Raw genomic sequence first — 23245 nt, 5'->3', positions numbered from 1 at the left:
GAATCTTAATCATGATGTAGGACTGAGTGTGTTAGAATATACTGTGTGTGTTTTGTGCTGCTATAAAACTAGGTGTATGTATAAATATTTTTAAATGGAAGAAGTTTTTACTTTTTTGCAATAGTCTGTATAAGCATCTGATTCCTGTCTGTTAAGAATTCCCAAATAGGGCACTGTTTCAGACTTGAGGAGAGACAGTAGCTTAGGGGGTGGTCTGTATTCCACTCTCAATCTGATAACCTGTGTTAAGGACTCTCACTGGAATTACTCTGAACAGAGTGCAGTGTAATCCCATTAAATGGAAAATTAAATGATGGCTACAGCATTAGCCATGTAAAGATGGCAGGAGCAAAGGCCAGGGAACAGAGGAAGAAGTCATTAGTTAAATGAAGACTAAGATAAGGAATGTCATGACACAAAGATATTTCAAGGATGGAACATAATTTTGTTCTCGTGTAGCCTTCTCTGAATATTTTCAGTGTGTGCAGTTAGTCTTCAAACCAGGCAGCCTCACTGGGTGAAAGATCTGCAAGAAAATTGTTTATTCCTTGAGCTCAGGTGTGGGACCCATAGGTTTCACATTTCTGTAGAAGCCTCAGCAACTGTGTTCTGTCTCAGCAAAACACATCACACAGGTTTGGGATTTGGCTGTCTGAGAATAAATTGATTTAAATTCCTTTCCTTTATTCTGATCCTGTGGTGGGAGAGATGATGACCTGTAAACACACTGTGTAGAATGATACTTGATTTAAAAAAAGCCAAAACAAACCTAAAAAACCTCCCTAAAACCCTGACAAACCCACAGCTCTAGAATCAGCTGATGCCTGGACATAGAGCTGAAAGGATGTGTCAGACTTGCAAAGACTGCTCTTTGTATCTTGGTCATCTGAGCTCACCTGTTATTACCAGAATGTGGTTTTGGTTTTTTTTTTCTGAAGGTGGATGGGTTTTTTTTAATCCTTTTATTTTGCATACATTTGTGCCTCTCTAGGGACACAATTTGAGACAGGCTGTGGATTTTAAGTCATGGTTCATCTGAATTTCATTTATTCATTATAAACAATATTTGATATGATAGAAACAGAGACTGAATGGGAGCTTATTTTGTGCTTGATGTAACTTTAAATAATTGGCTCAGTTCTTTTATTCAGATAATAAAGAAACACATTTTCCATTGTGAAATATTTCTATAATAAGACTGCAAAACTGAATAGGATCATTTGGAGGCAGAGAGCATAAGCAGAGTTCCTTTGGGAATTTTTCTCAGTTGATTAGGATTCAAGTTGATTTGGATTTTTTCTGTCAGGGTAGCAAAGAAAATAGTTTGGGTGTGGGTTTTATTCTTTATTTCTGTGCCTCATGCACTTCTTTCCTTTGCAGTTTGTCTTTCACAGTGTTTGATATGTCAGGTCAAGGGAAATACAGAGACCTCTGGGAACATTACTACAAGTAAGCCCATCATTTGATTTAAAGCATTACTGTTCATAGTAACTGTTGTGTATGTTATTTAACAAAACTATGACCATATCTAGTGCTTAGAAATGATTCAGAGGAGACTTATACCTGGTGTTTGACAGAAGGTCATTCTGGATAAATACAACTTTTCTTTCTGTTCTTAAGACATAACAGTTTTTCTCTGCTGTTATTCAGTATGCTTTTGGGGACATCTTGTTGGCTTCAAGACTGGGGGAACATACCAGAGGTGGGATTTAAATGTTGAAACCTGAAAAGCAATCCTGTTAGAAAGCTCAAGATGAGTTAGGTTTCCAACTTTTCAGTTTTCCTGTAGGTAGGTGACTTAAAACCTAAAAGATATTGGCTGATGGGTGAGATTTTTAGAGGTGAGGGAAATTAACCTCAGAGAAAAAGGCACATGTACCTCAGAACCTGACCAAACGTTTGTACATGTTATTTATTGGGCAGGATATTCACTGTACTATATAACACTGTGGTATTGCCTTACTGGTAATAGAAACAGAAAATGGTATATTTTCTGTTTTTCTAGCTTCTCATGAAACTTGAATCTTTACTTATGTTATCTCACTGCTATTGCTTGATCCTAATCTAAACAAGGTGAACAGTAGTAAACACAGAAGTAGCTTGGAGAAAAATAGAATGGAGAAATTCTGAAGATTATAATATTACTTAAATATTAATATTTAATGTGATAGAGCTTAAAGTATTTTTTAATTGCCTCTTCCTCCTGTGCAAAATATGTTAGCAATTTGAAAACGTGTGGCTAGGAGATCTTCATTGTTCAGGAGTGTGAGATGTATGTCTCCCAAATCTTTTGCATTTCAGTAACTGGTGCCTTTAGGCTACTCTCAAAATGCAAGCAGAGTGCTTCATAAGCAAATAATTTCTGTGATTGCTGTATTTAATGCAGTAACTTATCCCTTGTGTGGCAAAAATGGCTTTTTCATCTCAACAGTAAGGGAGTTTTTTAGGTTATGCTGACAGTGAAACGTGCACTTGTATCCACCTCTATTCCTGATCCAGTGCAGTAGGCACATATTTAAAATTATCTTCTAAGAATAATATTAAAATAATTTTTAAAAATTTTATTAATAAAATAGTAATAATATAATTATGTGCTGTTCAGTTTGTAAAGTTAAGCAAGATTTAATTTTCTAAGAATTGCAAAATGGAAATCAAAGCTGATTAAGTGTCAAAGTAATTGCCTTGGGGTACTTGAGGTTTGCACTTCTCTTTGGCTTGAAACTGTACTCTGGGACATCCTCTAAGTACACTTGTCTTAATTATACATACAGTCATGTTGTATCCTTATTACTTTGTGAAATTATTTTTTGGCAGTAAATACATTCTACTTCTCTTGATTCCTTTAGAAAAAGTACTCTATGGTCATAAACATTATTTAGGCATTTTCAGCTAGTATAGGAAAGCTTTATTTACTTTTAAGGTTCTTCTCTACACCAGAAGAGAATAGGCCTTTTCATGCAGTCTTAGGCTGGTCAAATTATTTCTGCTTTTTAGTAGGTCTGGGGCTGTTTCTTATCAAAATACGAAGGTAGGTGGTGCTGGAGGGTAAAGAATGTACCATGATGGCCTCTCAGAGAAGTGTAAAATGAAGCAGGAGTGAATATTACATTAAAATTTTAAATAAATGTATTTTTGTGAGTGTTTATAACTGATCTGGTGAATTATGAGTTGGTGAGGCTTTATTTGGTTTTCAAAATAAGTTTCAATAAGTGGAACATCAATATCATAAAATATAAGTAATATCCTGAAATAATGAGTTGAATAGTTGTATACAGTTGTCACTGTGGTCATACTGCCAGCAAAATGTTTTAATAGTTTGAAACAGTTGAGAGTTTTTTACCTGTTATTCAAAACAAAAGCAAGATCCTGTTTATGCAGACTTCAGTAAAAGTTAAAATGACCCGCATATGCCCAATTGTTAAACAGCTGTGAACACAGGTTTTTTTCTAAAAAGATAATTGACCTTTATCTAAATTAACTTTAGTGTAGGAAATAAAGAATTTCTGTAAAAATCTGTCTTTGTCTGTTTTCTTTGTCTGCCTGACCATGCTGTTAAAATAGCAGTTGATTACATTTTCACAGCTCATTTTTCAGCCTCAGGAGTAAAATCAAGCTTTTCTAAAAGGTCTTTGTAGACTGAACCTTGTATGAGTCACTCAGATAACAACCTCATGTCTCAAAAAATGATGCATGTTACCAAAAGATTGAATTTCAGAAATAAGGCTTGATTCAAATGTTAATGGTAAATGACAAAAATTTAGAGGAAAAATCAGTTTGTTTGAACTTTTTCTGGTGTTTCTTCTGAAGCCTTTTCTCATTCACAGTTTAAGAGAACCTATAATTTGCCTCTTTGCTCTTTTTATGTTATGCAGAGAAGGCCAAGCCATTATTTTTGTCATTGATAGCAGTGACAAATTAAGAATGGTTGTGGCCAAAGAAGAACTTGACACCCTTCTGAATCATCCAGGTGAGGAGGCTTTTTTCCCCTTCTGTGTCCATATTTGTTATTGTCTTAAGAAAACCCCATATCTGACACATTTTGTATTCTGAGTACTTTGCAAATATTTCAGCCATTCATGAATACTAGAACAATAATTAGCCTTCAATAACTTTGGGGGGGGTTTTTTACCTGTTCACATTTACAAATTGATCATGCTTTTGTTGTCTACACTGAGTTGGATTAGTCTCTTTTTAATCAGTATTGATCAAAAGTTGTTTTGAGGAAGAATAGGACCTGTTGGAAGCTGGAGAGCCTTTGTGTGATGACCAGCACATACAGAAATATCTCCCTGTCTGTTTTTTCCATGAAGACAGCCAATTCCTTTAATGTAACGCTTAACTTCTTTTTTCATCTTCACTGTATTTTTTTATGCTTTAGACAGAAATAAGAAGGGATAATTGTGTCAGTCAATTACTTATAAAAGGATACATGGGATGGAAGAGGATATGAGATGATAGATGATGAGGAGCTTGGTTTTAAGAGTTTGGTTTGGTTTTTTACATGAGACTACATCTTATTAAGTTCTCAGATTGGCCAATTCTTCACCTTTCCACATAGCCAACATTACTCCAATATTTTTGTAAGCAATATGCAGTTTTTGCTTCCAGCACTTTTGGTAGTTGCTTTGCCTAACCAGATCATAAAACTACATGTAGGAATTTTAAATGTCAAATAATCCTGGAATTCCTGATTTGTAGAGCCTTAACTTGTGGGGTTACCATGCTGAAAGTAAGAAAGGAGAAGCTGACTTGAATTTCTAACCAAGAGAAGTAGTATTTGATAGGGACAATTATGTTAGCATGACTTTATTTTCCATGAATACAATACACTAGTTCATCGGGAAAGATGGTGGAGTTGACTGGGCCTCCTTAATTTCACATTCGAGGGTATGGGCTCCTTCAAATGCAGGCACTAACAAGACAGTGTTGCAAAAGTCAAAGGGGAGGATGAGATGAACCAAACGCTCCAGATGTCCCAAAGCAGGAATTACCCCTGGCAGTAAAGGTGATTCTGTGGGTGAAATGGAACTGCATAGGACCAAGGGTGAGAGGTAAAGGGTTATTGGCTTACTAGAGGGCAAAAGAGGGCAAATGGCATTAATAGGTCATTAATGCTGACATAGCAGGTCAGTCCTGTTCAGTTGTTTATGAGTTTGTGTCTCTAGTTACAAAATACCATGGCTGTGGCCATCTGGGATGTTCCCTAGAACTGGGACAGGACAGTTGTGTTTTTCTGCCTTGGAGTATCTCAGCTCAAGTACAGCAACAGTGTTGCTGCCTTATCAGATTTTGATATATCACATCTAAAAGAATCAAGGAACTTGGAGTTCCTCTAGTAGTAATGTTTAATAAAAGTAGCTGTTAGCTGAATCAATATATAAGTGGTTCACTATAGCAATATTTGTATTTGTATTGTTGTTCTGCCTTTCTTCCTGCATACCCTACTTTCTTCTCCCCATTGATGCTTCTGTCTTTATGATCTTCCTGGAGTGGTTTAAATGTATGTGTTTCCTTAAGTTTTAAATGGAATTGAGTCAACTCCTGTCTCTGAAAATCTTAGCAATCCCTCAGGAAAGCAGTTCCCTGTCTTTTTGCCAGACTTTTCCTGAGGTTGTCAGGTGAAAGGGAATGTGTGCTGTGAAGCATTAATGGGGTTAGAAGTTGTACATATTATTCTTCAGCACTTTGAAAGGTGGTAGTCTCTATATTACTTGTTTTAGATACTGACTCTTGGGTCACTTGACCTCCAGCACATGCTTCTAAAATAAGCTGAAATTCTTGTAAATTTGAAATTCTTTGTATAAAATTACACATCAGTGTCTGGCATATTTTTAATGTGTTAATTCACAACTACTTGCAACTAGACCATGTTAGCTTTCCATTAGTAACTGTGAAAATTGTGTGAGGAAAATACTGCACATTAGGAAATAATGTAAATTGCTGTGACCACCACTTTATTTAGCAAATATCTTCGATTCTACATTTTTGAGTGTGTGGGAAGGTTGTGCCCCTTTTTAATTGCTTTTAAAAAACCAGTGAAAATTCCTTGTTTAACTTGTCTCTTTGCATATGTGATGTCAGGTAATTTCTGTGTTTTTAATTTACCCATAACCTGCAGCCTGTGGGTAACAGAGTTCATTTACTTATACTGTAAATTAATCTCAGAATTTCAGTTGGGAGACACAAAAGCTGTTCAACTATGGAATCAAAACAGATTTAATGATACTCTGGGCTTGTATTTTGAGGCCTTTGATTTGTGTTAACAGATACCAGAGGAAAAAAAGAGCTCCAGGGAGGGTAAATAGTTTGTGAAAATCATCAGCATTTTGATCAGCACTTACAATCTCTGAATGAATGTGGGTAGGTAGTGTTATCTCCACTGATTTTGTGGAAAGGTTTAGTAGGGAATTTGAAAAGAACATAATTAGGAAGGTTCAAACCACCTCAGCCCCCACAGTTTGTTGGGCTTTTGGGGTTTTTTATCATCCCCCTCCCCATCAGCAGGTGCAGCTGGCTTACGTTTGAAGTTTTAAAATAAATCATTGGCTTGTTTCCTGTGTGAAATACCTTTTTTTTTTTACTATTTAAAAAAAGCCTATGTAGCAGTTTTCTTCAGTAGGGAGATGATGATGATGTGTGTTTTAAGTTCCTTTCCTGTCAAGGGTTGACAGACTCAAATGTAGATTTTTTTTTTTCTAATCCTGTAAATCATATTCTGTATAAATAATACCAAAAAAAAAAAAATCTTAGAATTAGTCTTGGTGCTGGTAATTTTTTGGCAGTTTTACATCTCTAAGTTTGAAGACAGTATATTTTGTTTCCTTCCAGTGACTCTAGTCTTTTGGGGTGATCAGTGAGGTTTAAGCTTGTCTGTGTGTAAGTATCCCAGAAAATGCCAGTGTGTGTGGTTTGGTCTGTAGTTCTCACTGCTAGCTGAGAGGAGCTTCTGGAAAAAAAGCCCTTCAAGGGAAGGTAGGATAAAGGATGTCCAGACACGTGGATTTTTTTCCAATTGTATAAATTCTGTGAAGTCATGGATGCACTCCAGGATACTAAAGGATACTTCAGACTACCCTTATGCAACTATCGTTGTGATGTTATGGATGAACACGAATCATTTTCCTGTGATTTTATACATCCAGTCCTCACTAAGCAGAGATGTGCAGTATTTGTAGGCAGTTGTTTCATCTCCTGTTCCTCAGCTTCACCAGCAGTTCATACCCACAGCTTTAAGTGTGGGTATAAGGTAGGGGGAGAGGGGGTGCAAGATTCCAAAGCCTGCCAGAGAGTTTGTGAGCATTCTTGAAGCATGCACCAGAGGCCATGTGACCCAACAGTGTGCTCCTGGGTAGGATACAGCCTTCAGAGAATTGCACTTACAGGTGAGCAGAATACCTTGCTGTATTGTCTGTAGCTTATCACATGTAGAGATTAATAAGTGTTTCACAATGTCATGATAGTTTATTTCTGCTCATGCCCAGATATCAAGCACCGTCGACTGCCTATTCTCTTCTTTGCTAACAAGATGGACCTCAGGGATGCAGTGTCATCTGTGAAAGTATCTCAGTTACTGTCACTAGAAAACATCAAAGACAAGCCCTGGCATATCTGGTAAATCCCTCTTTTTCTACCCTTTTATTGGTATTACTTTGTGCATAAATATTTTAGCTCTGTCATGACACTCATTACTATATAACATAAATCAAGCAGGTAAAAGACTGTGCCTTAAATCATGTAGATTATAGGTAAAATCATAGGTAAAATCATGTAGACTGTGCCTTAAAAGTTTTCACAGTAGAACTGTTACCCAAATAATGAAATGGTGAAATCAGAAAGCAGTGTTCTTATCAGAAGAATAGCTGCCATTATTTTTTGCTGGGAAATTGAGCAGAATTTTTATCAGAATGCTGCTACTACTTTTTCTTGCAGCTTTCAGAATATCAACAATAAAACATCTGGAGTTTTTTTGCACTCTGCAGTTGCTTTAGTAAACTACTGTTGAAAGGCCGTTTAATAAACTGTTCTCATCTGAATTCAGAGGGACACTGTACTTTTTGTACTCTGTAATGTTTAAGGAGATTTTTAGCTGTAGGAGCTAGTGTCTTTTCTTCCTGAAGGATGTAAGCTTTCATATAAATAGGACTTCGTGCTAGTCTTCACAAGGAAAAAACTCTCCTTTTATCATAAGTGTTTTGTAGAAGTTAGTTTTTTGCCTTACTGCAGTGCCCAGAAATTATAAATAAAAGTGAAATCAGCAGCTAAATGCTGCTGAAAACTACAATTCTCATTTTAGGCCCTTTATTATTTAACTCAATTACCTGGACATTGTTTTGGGGTCAGTGCTTTTTGTCTCAGAAATCACACTGATGAATTCCCAAGCTGCTTGGAAGAACAGTAACAGTCCAGATTCCCTGCTCTGCTGGTTTTCATGAGCTGCAGGATGAGGGCCATTTAAAGAGTTATCTCCCAGTGATTCAAAAGGTAGATTTACACTGTTCTCAGTGCAGTTTAATAGTTTTATATATTAACAGACACTCCAAGGGTTGCTGTTACAATGAAGTGTGTACACTCTATACTCCCTCCCTCCAGTACTCCAGCATTCTCACTGTGTGATGGAACTGTGTGGGAGGACAGTTGGACTTGATCATCCTAAAGGTCTTTTCCAACTTAAATGATTCTGTGATTCAGCATTGCTGTTGTAGGTAGTAAACATCTTTTTTATAACATCACCTGAGGCAGGAGTTATCTAAGTAGAGGTGTTCTAGGAATTATTCCTCCACCTTGAAACGGGAATTAAAATAAATTGCATAATGAAAAGGTGTTTCCATGTGGGGAAGGTACCTATATCATTTAAGAAGCAGTCTTCTCCATGTGAACTTAAGTAAACAGTACTTGATGCTACTTTGCAATTCTGTAAATTATAAGTATAGGGATGACTCAACTAAAACTGGTGTTTTTACAATGCTTTCATTATTTGATTTGTTTCTTTCAGTGCCAGTGATGCTCTTAAAGGAGAAGGATTACAAGAAGGTGTGGATTGGCTCCAAGGTATATCATACATAATTCTCTTGCTCTATTTTCATTCTGTTAAACTTTTTCATTTTGTAAGGTTTTTTCTTTATTATTTCCTTTGTTTTCTTTCTGTCCAATTCTGCTGTCAGATCAAATTACACAGTGAGTATTAATGCTCTATCTCATATTTGCCTTTCATTTACCTCCTTAATGTACACAAAAGATCATGTCTGCTTCCCTGACAAAAGTGTGTATTATGAAATATTAATGCACACTCCTGCAAACAGTGTAACACTTTAATTTAAACAATACCAGCTCCCACACTTCAATTTATTATTGTGGTAGTTGAGTTTGTTCTTTAATTTATTCTTACTGTCCTGTCCTGGTTTTACATAACTTAATGTTATGTATCAGGAAATGGTGAATAAGCAGACTAGAAAAATAAGCCAAGTACACAAACAAATACACTAGTTTTGCTTATTCAACTTCAGTTCTTTAATCTAGAGCCAAAGTAAGAACAGCTTACACTATAACCCTCATAGCACATGCAGACACTCATAACTGCATGGAAAATATGAGATCCAGCTTAGATGATGTGTTACATACAGCTTCTTTAATTACATTATGGATGATGTATATCCTTCTGTTGAATGTTGGTCAGGATCTGGTCTCTTTTGTCCTCCTGTGTACTGTCGAATGTATAGATTAGCCGAGTGTGGCCTTGTTTGGGTAGACTCCTCCTAATTTTAGCTCTGCGGTTTGCGTTGTCTGTGCTGTGAGTGCACTGGGATCCCCTGAACCTGCCGTGCCGGGTGTGCTGTGCTGCAGCGGCCACGGGGTGTCAGCGCTGTTCCAGGGACAAAGCCATTCCACTCCCTCCAAATCCAGCTGGATAGTAGCCTTGTCCCCGGTTTAATTTATCCTCTTTGCTCTTCGGACACCAGATTGTCCTTTCTACTCAGAATCCTCACCGCTGAATAGAGAGAGATGGTTTATTTTGCTGTGCTGTTAGAGACTACAAAAACATTTGGTCATGTTTTCAGAGGGAGGGATCCTCGCCAAAAATAGTCTTTGCAAAGAGATTTACTGCCCCATGGGAGAACAGTGATGTGTCCTCCACCAGCTAAAAGAGTTTTGTGGTGGGGAAGTGATGTCTCTTCCACCAGCTAAAAGAATTCTGTGGTGGGGAGCCAGGACCTTAACACTGAGCTTCCTTCACTGCTATGTCCATTTATCATAGAGGCAGATTCCAAGTCATGTACTTTTTCCTAATTTCAGGCATAGTTCTGATTTAGTAATGTCTTCCTGTGATTTTTCAGAGTCTCTGCTTATCTCTGAGGAACCTTTTAAGTTTCAATCCAAATTCTGAGTTGATGGTTTTGTACGTAGCTTCAAGCTACTTAAACGGATCTCAAATGCTTGTCTTAATATTTTTCTGACAAAATATTTGTGTATGTAGATTTTTAAGCACACCAAGCAGATGTTTCTGCTGTCACTCACTTAGCTCTTCATAGCTATTCATTTCTCATGGATTGTTACACTTCTTAATTTTGTGAGCTGAAATTCTTCACGGATTTATCTAAAAATTTCCTTTAACTCACTGGTTCATTGTCCCCAGAAGCTTAAGAGGAGTTGGATTTAAACAGTACTGGTACCTAAGCACGTGCAGTTTGCAAGTCATACTTTTAATGGGTGAAGGCTTTGATATTTCAAGAACAAATTTTTACTCTGATTCTCCTCATTGCTAGAGCACTAGATGGGAATATTTGGAACAACTCTTTAGTTAGAGCAGTCCCTCAATCACAGCCATGAAATTCAGTGGAGGAAGTGACACCTGGTGAATGAATGCAGAGTTTTCCTCCTCAGAAGCAGTGCTTTCCTTAGGTACCCTTTGCAGTCCCATTACAGGGAGCTCAGAGTTGGGGTGACAGGGGCAGGAAGTTTTGCCTTTTTTTTTTTTCCTAATGAGGGCTGAGTTTGCTATTTCTCTGTTTTGTAACAACCCATCAGCAGTAGGGTAAAACAAACCTGTTTCACAGCAGTCTAAACCCAGGTCCCATTCTCTCTCAGTGGGGGAAATTGTGCTGAGTTCCACATTTTGCAGTGGGCATACAGAACATTTATGCTAACTAAGGAGACGTTTGAAGTGAGATATTTGCTGAGAGCGAAGAAGTTTTCATGTGAGTTATTCAAAAGCAAACTTTAAATATTTTGCTGTTCACGTTCAGTTATGTGGACACTGATGTGTGTACACAGAATTGAAATACATGCTTCATAAAATAAACTTCCAGGCCTTATTCTTGTCAAAGTTACCTTATAAGCCCAAAGAAGATAAAAATTAAATTAGATGAAAGAGTCTTCCTGTTTAATTAGCAACATCTGGGGAAAACAACTTGGCTGTGCAGGAATTTCAGAAGTGGATGAGAGAGCATGTTGAAAAGAACTCTGTCCCTCATTCTTGTAACTACACCAAAATATCTACTGGTTATGTTTTCAAGAAAACAAAATACACCAAGAGTTTATCTTGTGTTAAGACTGGCTGTTTCTTTTTATTAACAGATCAGATGCAAGCAATGAAGACATGAGAGATAAATAAAAGATGTGTGGCATTCTTTTGCACCCTTTTTCAGTAGGTGTACAAGTTCCTTGAAAAGGAAGAACGATTTAAAGAAGATGAACAGATCAGCTAAAAGATACTGTATTGGCTCATTTCAATTTAGTACCTCTTCCAGGAAAACTGAATGTAGGCAATATAGCACCTCAGGTATGCACACTAATGAATTAAATTGAATCTTGTGACTGGAGAGTGTATTTATAAAAAAAAAAAGATTTGTGTTAACAATAAACATCTGCATTCATTTGAGTTTTAGGGGATAATTAGCCATCAGTAAATGCCCCTCTGTTTTTTGGGGGGACACCTTCTGAGGAAATGGGAATATTTATTTTCTTGAGAAAGAATAATCAGCACTTCCTGAAATAAAGCAGCATGAGATACTTACTGATTTATGTGCCCATTTTTAGGTATTTCTGCAAACTTTTTTAATTTAAAGTTTGACATTAGCTTTTTAGTAACCATCTGTAATAGGCTTCTAGAAGAATATTTTGATTAAAGATACAAATATCCAGTGTATTTGTTACAGATGATTGCAGATGTTTTTAAGGAATAGCTTTTAATGAAGTGTTATGAATTGTTTTTGTGATATGCCATGATTTATATTTGCATTCTCATCAATAAAACTTCAGATGTACTACATGACACGGTTGGGTTTCTTAACCTAAATATGCTCTTGGATGGTCTTTATGTCTTAAGGCATGTTGGTTTTTCTGTTGCTTTCATTTGGAATTTGTTTATCCATTTTCCAGTGGATATAGCATTGTATACTGTAATAAAATGGTATCTCTGTTGCCAAGCTTTTTTAATTAATTGCATGTATTTTTTACGCTTCCTAATAAACTGGGCTGCTCTTCCAGATATTTAAGGAGCATATGATTCACGGAATCACAGAATGGGTCAGGTTGGGAGGGACCACAGTGAGTCCTCTGGTCCAGCCTCCCTGCTCGAGCAGGGTCATCCTAGAGCACATGGCACAGGACTGTGTCCACAAGGTTCTGGAATATGTCCAGGGAGGGAGACTCCACACTCCCTCTGGACAGTCTGTCCCAGGGTGTGATCACCCACACAGTAAGGAAGTTCTTCCTCATGTTCAGGTGGAACTTCCTGTGCATCAGTTTCCTAAAAGTTGTATTTTGAAAACAGTGAAGGGACAGTTCAATGGTTTATTAGGTCATTAATGTGAAATGTGTTATATACTTCTCTTGTGTGTAAAAAATGCTTCACTTTAGGAAATAATAAACTTTCTGACTTCAAGTACGTACCATAGGTAGCAAATTAGGGCAATAAGAACTTTATTTTTGCAATGTAACCTCTTCCCCTTTAATCCCTCCTCCCTTGTTCAGGGAACAGGCAAGAGGAACACTGAAGGCTGTATTTAACTGGGTGATGACCTGATTCCTCTGGGAGATTTAATATGGAGCTCTTGCAAAAACTTCCTCCCCACACCCATTAACATATAAAACACACACATGTTATGTCAGCATGCCTTTTAGGGCTCACTTAATAGAGGAATATTTGGAGAAAAGGGCCCCATCTGAAATGGTAGACCAGTTTCATGTATTTTCAGTTATTAAATAATTAAAATTAACTCCCATGCTTTGCTAGGGAGAGCTAAGTCTTATTGTAAGAAAAATCTTTCTTACAGGATGCTGTAGTTCTGACAGTTGGGTTTATCATTGAAAGTATTTACCTTTCATGTCTCTTTTTGTGACACCTTTGGCCTTTTGTTAACTCTGAATCTAAATATCTGTACAAAAACCAAAGGATGAAAGAGTATGTACAATCCTGAGTTTTCCTCTGAATTGTGGGCAGATAATTTTCTGGTTTACTTTGCATTGGATAATACAGTAATGACAATAATAATAGAATCATAGAATGGGTTTGGATTGGAAGGGACCTTAAAGATCATCAAGTTCCAACCCCCCCCCTGCCCTGGGCAGGGACACCTTCCACTAGCCCAGGTTGCTCCAAGCCCCATCCAACCTGGCCTTGGACACTTCCAGGGATGGGGCATCCACAGCTTCTCTGGGCAACCTGTGCCAGGGCCTCACCACCCTCAAAGTAAAGAATTTCTTCCTAATAACTAATCTACACCTACTCTTTTGAAAATAATACTTGTAAAGCTCTTTTGCTCTGTATAAGTACTTTGTAATTATTTTGGTTTGTTTGTATGTCTTATTTAAGCGCAGCATTTAAATTTTTTTTTCCACCAAAGAGAATTTAAGTTCTTACATAAAAATCTATCTGCATTTCTGACTTTCCTGAATAATCTTGATCTTTATGGGTTTCTGTTTATTTTTGTTTGCTTATTTTGAACTGCATGAAGTATTATGTTTATCTTATGGATTGCCTTTACTGTCATGGGAAGCTGTTTGAACCTCCTGCTTTGTTCTTGCATCCACAAATCTGAGGGAAGTACTCTTAATATCTTATACTTCTTGCTCTCTAATGTGGTTAGTAAGCCCTTATTGAAAACAGCAGTTAATTATTTCTTTTGATTATTATTTGCCTTCTTGGTTTTTTGTTTTTTTATTTTTTCTGCAGCAGCTCTTCCTGTTCCTCTCCTACCAGGACACTGGTCTGAATGAAGGCCTGTTGGAAGGAGTGGGAATGGGGACAGTCCCATTTGTGAAGTGCTTGATTTTTTAATTTTTTTTCCCCTATTACTGCATCAGCCATTAGTTGTCTCTTGCTTATAGAATATTTGTGATCATTCTGTGAACATCAAACCTGCTGCATGTTCACCTCTCCTTCCCACCTTGGTGCACAGGCACAGGTCCCTCACACACACAGTTGCTACAGCTCTGAGTTGCTCTAAAAACATTGAATTTGGTATCATATATTGCACAAAATACTGATGCATCTGTGCAAAAAGGCTTCTTTGGAGTTGTTTTCTCAGGACCTAGTGGGTGTCAGCCTTCAATCCTGTTCTCCTATTACATTTAGAATTTTAAAATAATTAATAAGTTCTACCTAGCTGCTCCAAGACAAGTTCATTGTGCCTTAGGAACAAAGCAGAGAAGTTCCTTTGGAGGTTTAAATGAGATTCGTGGAGTATTCCCTTTTTTTTTTGCTCCATGTCGGTCTGTGCATTAAGTGGTGCCTTGAAAGGCAATAGAGTGACTGAAAGAGACCCAGAGAATTTGGTTTTTACACACCATCCAATGTTATGTGCTGTTGCTTCGGTGCACGCTGGCTTCCTACATATGTATTAATTTCTCTTCAATATGCCTGGTAATGCTCAAGACTACAGCATTTTCAGCTGAAATGTGATGAGTTGTTCTCACTCCTAATTCTTTCTAGCACTCAGGACATAAATCCATGGGAACTTTGAGTTTAAGCTGTAGCTGCTCCTTGCAGCTGTGCTGGGAGCCTGCACGGCCTGGAGGCTCCTGGGCAGTTTTGTGCTGAGCAAGTGCAGTTGTGTTTGCATGTAAATGTAATGGATCCTTCCTGTAATCTCAACCCTCTAACTGTAATATGCTTGGGGGTTTTTTATTTACTTATAAGAAGGATAAGCTGCTGTAAAAGACTAGACATAACAGCTCAGTTGTCTACAGGCAGGCTTCTGATATAATATGTGGAATGGTAACGTTGCATTTCAGTGCTTCTGTAAAACAAAACAGCTGTGCAACAGCTCATCTCTTAGAAGCTCTAACTAGGAAATATCATGTTGTTAGTAACAAGAAATAAAATTGACGTTGATCCAAAATGCTCGTCCTTAAAAGCAAACGTTTCTTAAGCCAAGAAATACAGTTTAATCTCAAAAGGGGTGGTGGTGGGGGGAGAGTTTTCATTCATTTGTTTGTTTTGGGGGGTTTGCATGTGTTTGCTCTAAGTTTTTACTTGTTTGGAAAATCACTCTTCTTATGAGTAATTTCTGTCATCCATTTATTTAGTTCTTTCTGGCCTGCCTTGTTTCTGGTTCACAGAAATCCTTACAAATCTTGTTCCTGTATTTTCTGGTCTGCTTCTTTTAACTTTTGCCGAGTACCCTACGAGTGAAACTTTGCAGCTCCCTTCCCTGTTGTTTTGGGTTTGGGCGGTTTTTTTTTTTGAGAATCAAAATAGATAATGAGAGAAGGTCACAGAAGACAGGACTAAAAAAGGCAAAAAAGGGGACTACTGAGAGTGTCTTCAACCCTCCTCTTTCAGAAAGGTCAGGAAAGTTTGCTTTGAAATGTTAACTTGATATGCATTGACCCATTTTTATTATTGTTCACAGCCCATACATGACTGCTTAAATTTAAAAATGCACTGTTACTATGCAAAACTAATATTATGTGTACTAGCTAATAGGAATTCAAAACTTAAAACACTCTCTCATAACAAATGCCAAGTGTTTTTAGTAATATTTTGTAACCATACTTTAGTTCAAGGCTCTGTAGCTCCTGTCACACTGAGGGACATCGTGAAAGCATCTGTGTTGGTGTGAACCAGCACTTTGCAATTAATTTACCACTGTTCAGTCAGTTGGATTACTGCTTAATTGGTAGAATTTTTCTTGCCACATGAAATTCTTGCTCTCAGAAGTACAGCATGTACATGACAATGTGCTGTTCTGTGTCAGTGGATGTCAGGATCTCAGCCCTGCTTACTTTTTCCAGTCTCCTAATGATGGCAAGAAACCCACTACCACTACTCTTTTTTCAAAATCAATCCTTGAAATGCAAGCTAGGCTGTTAATGTCTCTTGTCTGCCATTAAATGATCTTATGCTTTCCAAATTGTTTACCAGAAGGTGAACTTCATGGTATTACAATCATTGTTACTCAGGCACCAACTCGCAAGGAGATGTGTGTAATTCCTCTGGGATTCAGGGGGCACCTTTGAAGATCAGGTTAACTTCTACTGTAAAAGAAGTTTAAATTTAGAAACTTCATGTTGGGCAGTCTTTCTACAAGCAACTTCATCTTTGAAGACCAGTAAGTAGATTGTCGGCCTAGCAAAATAGTTACTGAACCAAATCACTTTACTGAAGAGTTGCCCAACAGTTGTAAGTAAAAGGAAGAAAAGACAGTAAGGAAAGGATTTAAAAATCAAGGAAATTGGGATGTGTGGAGGAAGTTTCTTTGGGCTGAAGTAGAGTCATGCTAATGAATATTAAAGAAACCTAAGCTTCTTGAGGCTCAGTGAAGCAACCATAATAAATGATTGAAGTGGATGCAATGCAGGCTCCCTCCTGAGGAGAGCAGCCTCATCAAACTGCTTTTGCAGAGCAAGAGAGTTGGTGCTGAGAACCTGATGTCCCTCCCCGGCTGTGTGGCTTGTGTTTCCTCCAGCCTGCTCCTTTTTGAGTGCCTCTTACTCACTGGAGCACGTTGAGTGCTCTCTCAGCTTTCCAGTGCAGTTTCATCCAAAAAGAATTCAGTTTGTGTGCTCCCAGCCTACTTTCTGATGTAAAGAAAAGCACGGTTAGTGAGGATTATCTTTGAAATACCCTTGTGATCTGAACAAATGCACTAGTGTAGGCATGGCATGCCTGTACAAAGTTAAGAAGGAAACAATCCCTAAGTTTTAAAACCATGGGGCTGAAACCTGGTAAAAGAGCAGCAGAACTTGGCAAGAGATCTGCAGACGCCCAGGTTCCCCAGGAATTATTCCAGTGAAATATTTAGTAAAAATACAGGTTTGTAGTATGGTCCAGTGAGAACTGGGAAAGTTTATTCCCCTAATAAAGGATATAACCTTTGGACAGAGATTAAGCAGTAACCCTTCCAGTTTGGAGGAAATGGCAATGATAATAATATGCCAAGGATTTTTTTCATCATTTCTTATATTGTCAATGGATTGACTACATGAAAGCAACGTGGTCCCAGTTTAACATTTTTGTCTATGATGTTGTTGGCCAGTCATTACATTCTTGCTTTAGAGAAGTAAGGATTGTTGAAGGGTTTCTTTTCAAAGCTAGAATGTTTTTGCTGGGAAAGGTGATGCTTTTCTCTTGGAATACTTGTTTTTATTTTGCTGCCCTCCTTTTGTTAGGTATTCTTTTACATTCTTAAGGTAGTTTTCAACAGGAAAGTGTGACTGTTTTGAGGTGCCTAGAACCCATGGATAATGGTCCAAGTCCTCTAGTGAAGTTTAAATTAAGAACAAGTTAATGCTCTAAAATTTTTTGGGCAGCAGTTTCAAAGCAGGCTGAATTGATCTATAAACTAATTCAATCCAGTAGCTAGAAAGCATTGCTGCATTTTGCAGTTAAGGGTTGAGCCTTTGTAATGGTACCATTATAAAACAAGATCAGTCACTATTATCTTAGAAAACAATTGCAGAATAGCCACTTCAGTGCTGACTTACCAGTATTATCATATGTACAGATCTGTCATGTTGTAGCTTTACAGTTTCTGGAAATTAAAAGGCATATATGCAAAATCAAGTTGTTTAGGTTGTAGGAATATTTTTGAGTGCCAAATTTCCTTTTCACCCATTTCATGACTGTTAAACTACTATTTAGTTCTCTGTCTACTCTGAAATGGTTAAAAAAATTTTAGAAAAACCCTTTGTGTGTGATAAGTCTCATGCTTTCCTTGAGGTGTGTGTGTTCTGTCCTCACCTCAGGTGATGCATTTTAGTAAGTCAGTGATTTACATGGGATACAAAATATCTACATGCTTTCTTTAAGGCAGTGCCTAAGTAGTTAAGTGAATGATAGCTGATCTGATCTTGGCATCACACTAAGTAGGAGCATTTCCATCAGTTCCTATTATAAAGAAAAATTTACAGCTTTATTCAGGGAGTTGATTTAACATAGAGATCATGTGAACCTTCATTTTCAGCAGCAGTTCAGCATACCCTGAACAAAATTTGCAAAAACTACTGTACACCTAATACTTATGAGCTACAGTAAGTGCACCCTATAAAATGTTATCTTTCATTGCAGAGAAACCTCTTTAGTCTTATTACTTGTATTTTATTGGATCAAAGCAGTGTATTACATACAGAAAATATTTCTAAAGAGCAACATCAGATAAAAAGACTGAGTTTCAGGCTTATATCCCCCTTAGCCAGACATTTCCTTGTGATGGTGTTTACTTTGCTGAAAAAGCTTTTCTGCTCTGACTTCACTAACAATGAATGCTTGCGTGAGCAAACATGGATTACTCAGAATTTTTGTTCTTGGGTATTAAGAGAAATCTTCTTTTCCCTACTCAACACTCTGTTGTGTTGGGCTTAAAGAAAAAAAAAAACCAAAACCAAACACAAACCAAATGAGTGGGGGGGGATCAGTTATGCTGTTACTTATCCAGCTAACCAGGCATAGTCTGATCAATGGTCATTTGCATTCTTACAAACTCAGCCTTTAAGATTTCTTTCTTATCCCTTTTCTGTACACTATAAATACCGCTTACTGTAATGTGAAACTTGTATGCCAAGAATTACACTCTGTTTTTTTGTTTGTTCTGTAATAAGATTGAAGTATTTTCTGTCTGTTTGGAGTAGCTTATGGATATAATTTGTATACATAAGAAAAGGTCTCTTCTTTGTTTTTTCTTTCCTTTTTTTTCTAATTTCTTACTGGAAGCTTAAATGGAGAGGAAAATAATTTGTTCCCTGAAACCAGATGGGATTCTGCAACATTTACAGCCAAAAGCTTTTATGATCCTGTTTGGCTCAGTCCATAAGAATTCTGCTTGTTAGAGACTGGTGTACTTACAGTCATTTTTACTTACAGAATATTTTGCAGTGTATTTCTCTAGACACTAAAGATGATTCTTCCTTTTTGAATATGCTAATACACTTGCTTAATGTGACTGTAGTATGAGGTTACTTTATGTATACATACATACATACATACATACATACATACATACATATATATGTTCTAATTTTCAAACATTTTTACTAACGGTCTATAAATGGCTCAGGATATTGGATTAAAAACTATTCTATATTGTGAAATCCAGCAGAATAGAGAAAAGGTGGCATTGGTGTGTCTCTGACAGTGGTTTGCAGTCAGTGGTTCTAGGAAGCATTGAGGTCCAAGGAATAGTTTTAGGAAATCTTTGAAAGGTGACTAAAAAAGGCAGGTCTGCTGTCCAGAGGCTTAAGTTTACTGTACATAGGCTTGTACCACAATTTAAAATTGCTTAGTAATCTGCAAACTTTAAAAAGTACTTTCATATACATGCATGGAAATATGGTGAGACTATTAGAATAGTAATTTGATTTTGTATTTGAAAGTGTGTAGATTTGTACAGAAAGGTGTGTATTCATTTTTAACCACAAATCTGATATTCAAAAGATATTCTAGGTGGAAAAGTGTTAAAAGAATCACAGTGTAAAAGTTGCTGGTTATGTATTTCATGGATTTCCTTCATTTGCATGTAAGACACCTCTTTTTGAAAGCTCTTGCATTCTTCTGTAAATTATTTGTGCTGCTTTTTACCATACATACAATATATGTTAGAATTCGGATGAAATCAGCTTATTGAAGCATTTTGTTTAACCATAATTTTTCAAGGAAGGATGGTGGTGAGTAGACAGATTGTCTTAGAAAGGAAGCAGACTCAGAACTGGATGGTTTTACAGAGACCTCATCATATGAAGTGCAGATTTTCTTGAGCTCCAGTTAGGGTAGAGTGGTTTTTTGATTAACACTGGTAAGAGGACAAGTGAGTTTAATCTTTTGTATTCACACAAGTTTAATTGATATGAGGTGCTGTCAAAAATGTGTTGGAAGCCTTCCAGACAAGCTGTGCCAATCAGCTGAAAGTTGTCAAATCTTTTGGAATTAACAGTAAAGGAATTAACAGTAAAGGTCCTTATCTCGAGTACTTGGGTGCACACATACCACCACAGTATGAAGCTTCTGAGTGGTTTTTGCTCCATGCCCAGGTGCAGGAAAATCTGTTTTAAAAAGGTTCTGTAGGTGGGTTGGTCATTTCTTATTTTGTACTTTACAATTAGTTTTCCATTTTAGCACTTTTGCTACTGGCTAAATGTAAATGTCACAAATTGTAGAGCAGAAAACAAACAGAAGAGGCTTTCCAAGAAGTCGATGTAAAGATTTTAATTACTACGCTGAACTTTAGCCATAGGTAGCACTGTGTATAAATCTTATAAAAAATAATAAAGAACACAGTTATGGGTCTCAGAAGCTGCAGTGAAAGCCGTGAGTCATTTCCAGCTGTCTTCTCCAGACATAAAGGCATTTGAACAATAGCAGCTGACCATGTGGCTGCCTTTTAAACCATTTTCAGTAAATCAAATGGAGGAACTGTGTGTTTACAGCTAAAGGATGAGGATTGCTGGAAGCTGCACAGTATGGACTGTACAGCAGGAGGTCATGGCTAGATAGAAAATAATCCTAGAAATCCTTGCTAACCTGCTTCATCTCTGTAATAACATATCCAAGACCCAAATCTTCAACTCTGTTGTTCGCCTTTGTTTTAGAGTAAGTACAGATTAAAGATTTTAGAGTCATCAGTGTTTGTTTCAACATCTGGACAGCTAAAATTGTGAAAAATGGCTAAGAGACGTGATGACTTCATTATGTGCATTTTAATTCATGGTCTCATGCTACCTATTAGAAACCTTGCCATAATATATTATACACTGGAAAGGAAAATGTTAGGTAAGGGACTGTTTGTTATTAAAATACTGTTGCTGTTTGTGCCACATCTACCTGTAAGAGCCTGGAAAATGGGGCTGCTTAACACGAAAAAGTAGCTGAGACATATAAAATATTTTTATAGATAAATGTATTAGACATGCATGAAATGGAAAAGTGAAGTATGCTTTTGTTTAGCAGAGTTGTACCTCAAAACATAAGACCACTTCTTATTGTAGCGATCCAACAATGGAAACAGTTTGAGAATGTTGTCTTCATTTAGTAGTTGTGCTAACATGTGCTTGCAGGCAAAATGTTTAGCTTGGAGGTTTTAAGACTACATTTCTACCCTAGTTATGACTTCAGTGTATCAGGAAAGTTCTAAAACTGTGTGTAAGAGGAGGGCTCCTCCTAAACCAGCATGGTGGAAACTTGCTTTCCTTTTCAGTATCCAAACAAAACAAAAGACTTGACTCAAGATTTTAGAAACCTATAAAAAGGAGGAAGTGGAGAAAGCACAATTAAAATTTCACCATCTGCTCACTCTAAATCAGCAAGGACAAGGGGGAGGTTTCCCTTCTGCACAACCATTATAATCAGAACTGCAGTAGAAAATTTAAGTGGATATGGAGTAGGCACAGCACCCTCCCCTCTCTTATTCGACATTCAAGTGAAACTCTGGGCAGGATGAACTAGGAAAAAAATGATATTTTCCTCTTCTGTGCAAATCCCTCTGCAACTGTGTTTTAGTGGTTTCTCACTGCCTTTGGAGATGCCATATTGCCTCATATGGGCCACATGTGAGTGCTCTAATCTGAGGCGGAAAGGAACCTGTTTCCCCCATCTGTTTTGGCTCGCATGTGTTGGTGCTGCTGTTAGTGCTGACAGCTGTGTTAACATGTGAAGCCACCTGCCACTTGGTAGATACCAAATCTTTGGGTAAAAGCTGATCTTTCCCCCCTTTGCAGGAGGTGTAGGTGGCTAAATCTGGGTTCCTGTTGGCAAACCTGCTGGCAGTTCCCCTTTTATTATTTTAAATGTGTCAAAATTATTTGCTCGTAAATCATGTCAATTACTCCAGGGCACAGAAAAATAAAGGGATTATCTAAGATGGGCCATGTTCACCTTTTATATTGATATAGTTTTAGCATTTTGATTAGTTTTCTTATTTTCATTACTTGCCTCTGACAGAACTATCATTTGGTATGTTTCTGTATTTTCTGCTTTTAGATGCAGTGGGGAAAGGAGGAACAGATTTGAGCACAAAATGTTACTGTTTGGGATTTGCATTTCTGATTAGGTTGGCTCTTTGTTCTTGGACAAGCACAGCCCTGGTAATGCTTCATGCTGCCCTGTGGTGCCCCTCCAGGCATCTCACTGGGAGAGTGTGGACACAGATTTTGGATGCAGCTAGGTGTTTTGACTGCCTCTGTCTCTGTGTGCAAACCACTCACCATATTATATTTAACTACATCCTGAGGTGATTATGAGGATTAATTAATGCTTAAATCCTTTGAAGATACTGGATGCTTTATAAATGCTAATTATTATATTCAGGTTTGCTACAGCTTAGGGATTAGATCTTACTTAAGCAATAGGTAGGGAAGCTGTGAGATGTATGTGGCCAAGAAGAATTAAAAGTAATAAACAGTCACTGAGAGCCTAAGCCTCCCTGCAGCCTGTTTGTGCAGTCCTAATAAATTGCCACTCTTCTAATTTGGTTTTGGAGCCTAATTACTTCTATTTTGAATGTCAGAGGGAGTGTCTCCTCTGTAATATTCCATGGAGGCTGCTGTTATGTTTTGCAGTTTTAACCCTGATTGCCATTTCCCTGAGAATTGGCACCTATGTGTAGCTACTCTCAAAATGTAGTTTCTTTTTTTGCCTCCAAACTGTTTTGGTATTAAACATTTTGTGGTTTTTTTGCAAGGTTTGGGGCATCTGTATCACTGAGAGAATTGTCTGCTCCTTGTCTGGATTGAATACTGGACAGAACCTTGTTGTGTACTAAAGTGATGGTTTCCTTGAACAAAGTTTGTGACTGGTAACTAGTCCATGAGAAAGCTA

At 37.4% G+C, this 23245-nt stretch overlaps 1 protein-coding gene across 2 annotated transcripts in view; it reads left to right on the top strand.

Annotated features, from left to right (window-relative positions):
* The window catches only part of ARL6 (ADP ribosylation factor like GTPase 6), a 28151-nt gene extending 5257 nt beyond the window's left edge, over positions 1-22894 (top strand). Inside the window, exons 5-9 of one of the 2 annotated variants that reach the window (XM_064643687.1) lie at positions 1381-1449; positions 3873-3967; positions 7482-7611; positions 8993-9048; positions 11572-12436. In XM_064643687.1, coding sequence (XP_064499757.1) covers positions 1381-1449; positions 3873-3967; positions 7482-7611; positions 8993-9048; positions 11572-11597 — 376 coding nt within the window. In that variant the 3' untranslated portion in view covers positions 11598-12436. Of the gene's footprint in view, positions 1-1380; positions 1450-3872; positions 3968-7481; positions 7612-8992; positions 9049-11571; positions 12437-22408 lie in introns of those variants that run through there. The other variant, XM_064643679.1, reaches the window with a different exon arrangement.
* Positions 22895-23245: the final 351 nt, after the last annotated feature.

This window comes from Pseudopipra pipra, chromosome 2 (assembly GCF_036250125.1).
Source record: "Pseudopipra pipra isolate bDixPip1 chromosome 2, bDixPip1.hap1, whole genome shotgun sequence".
Lineage (NCBI taxonomy): Eukaryota > Metazoa > Chordata > Aves > Passeriformes > Pipridae > Pseudopipra > Pseudopipra pipra.
The sequence above is the reverse complement of the archived record's forward strand: the minus strand, read 5'-3'. Positions and strand labels throughout refer to the sequence as shown.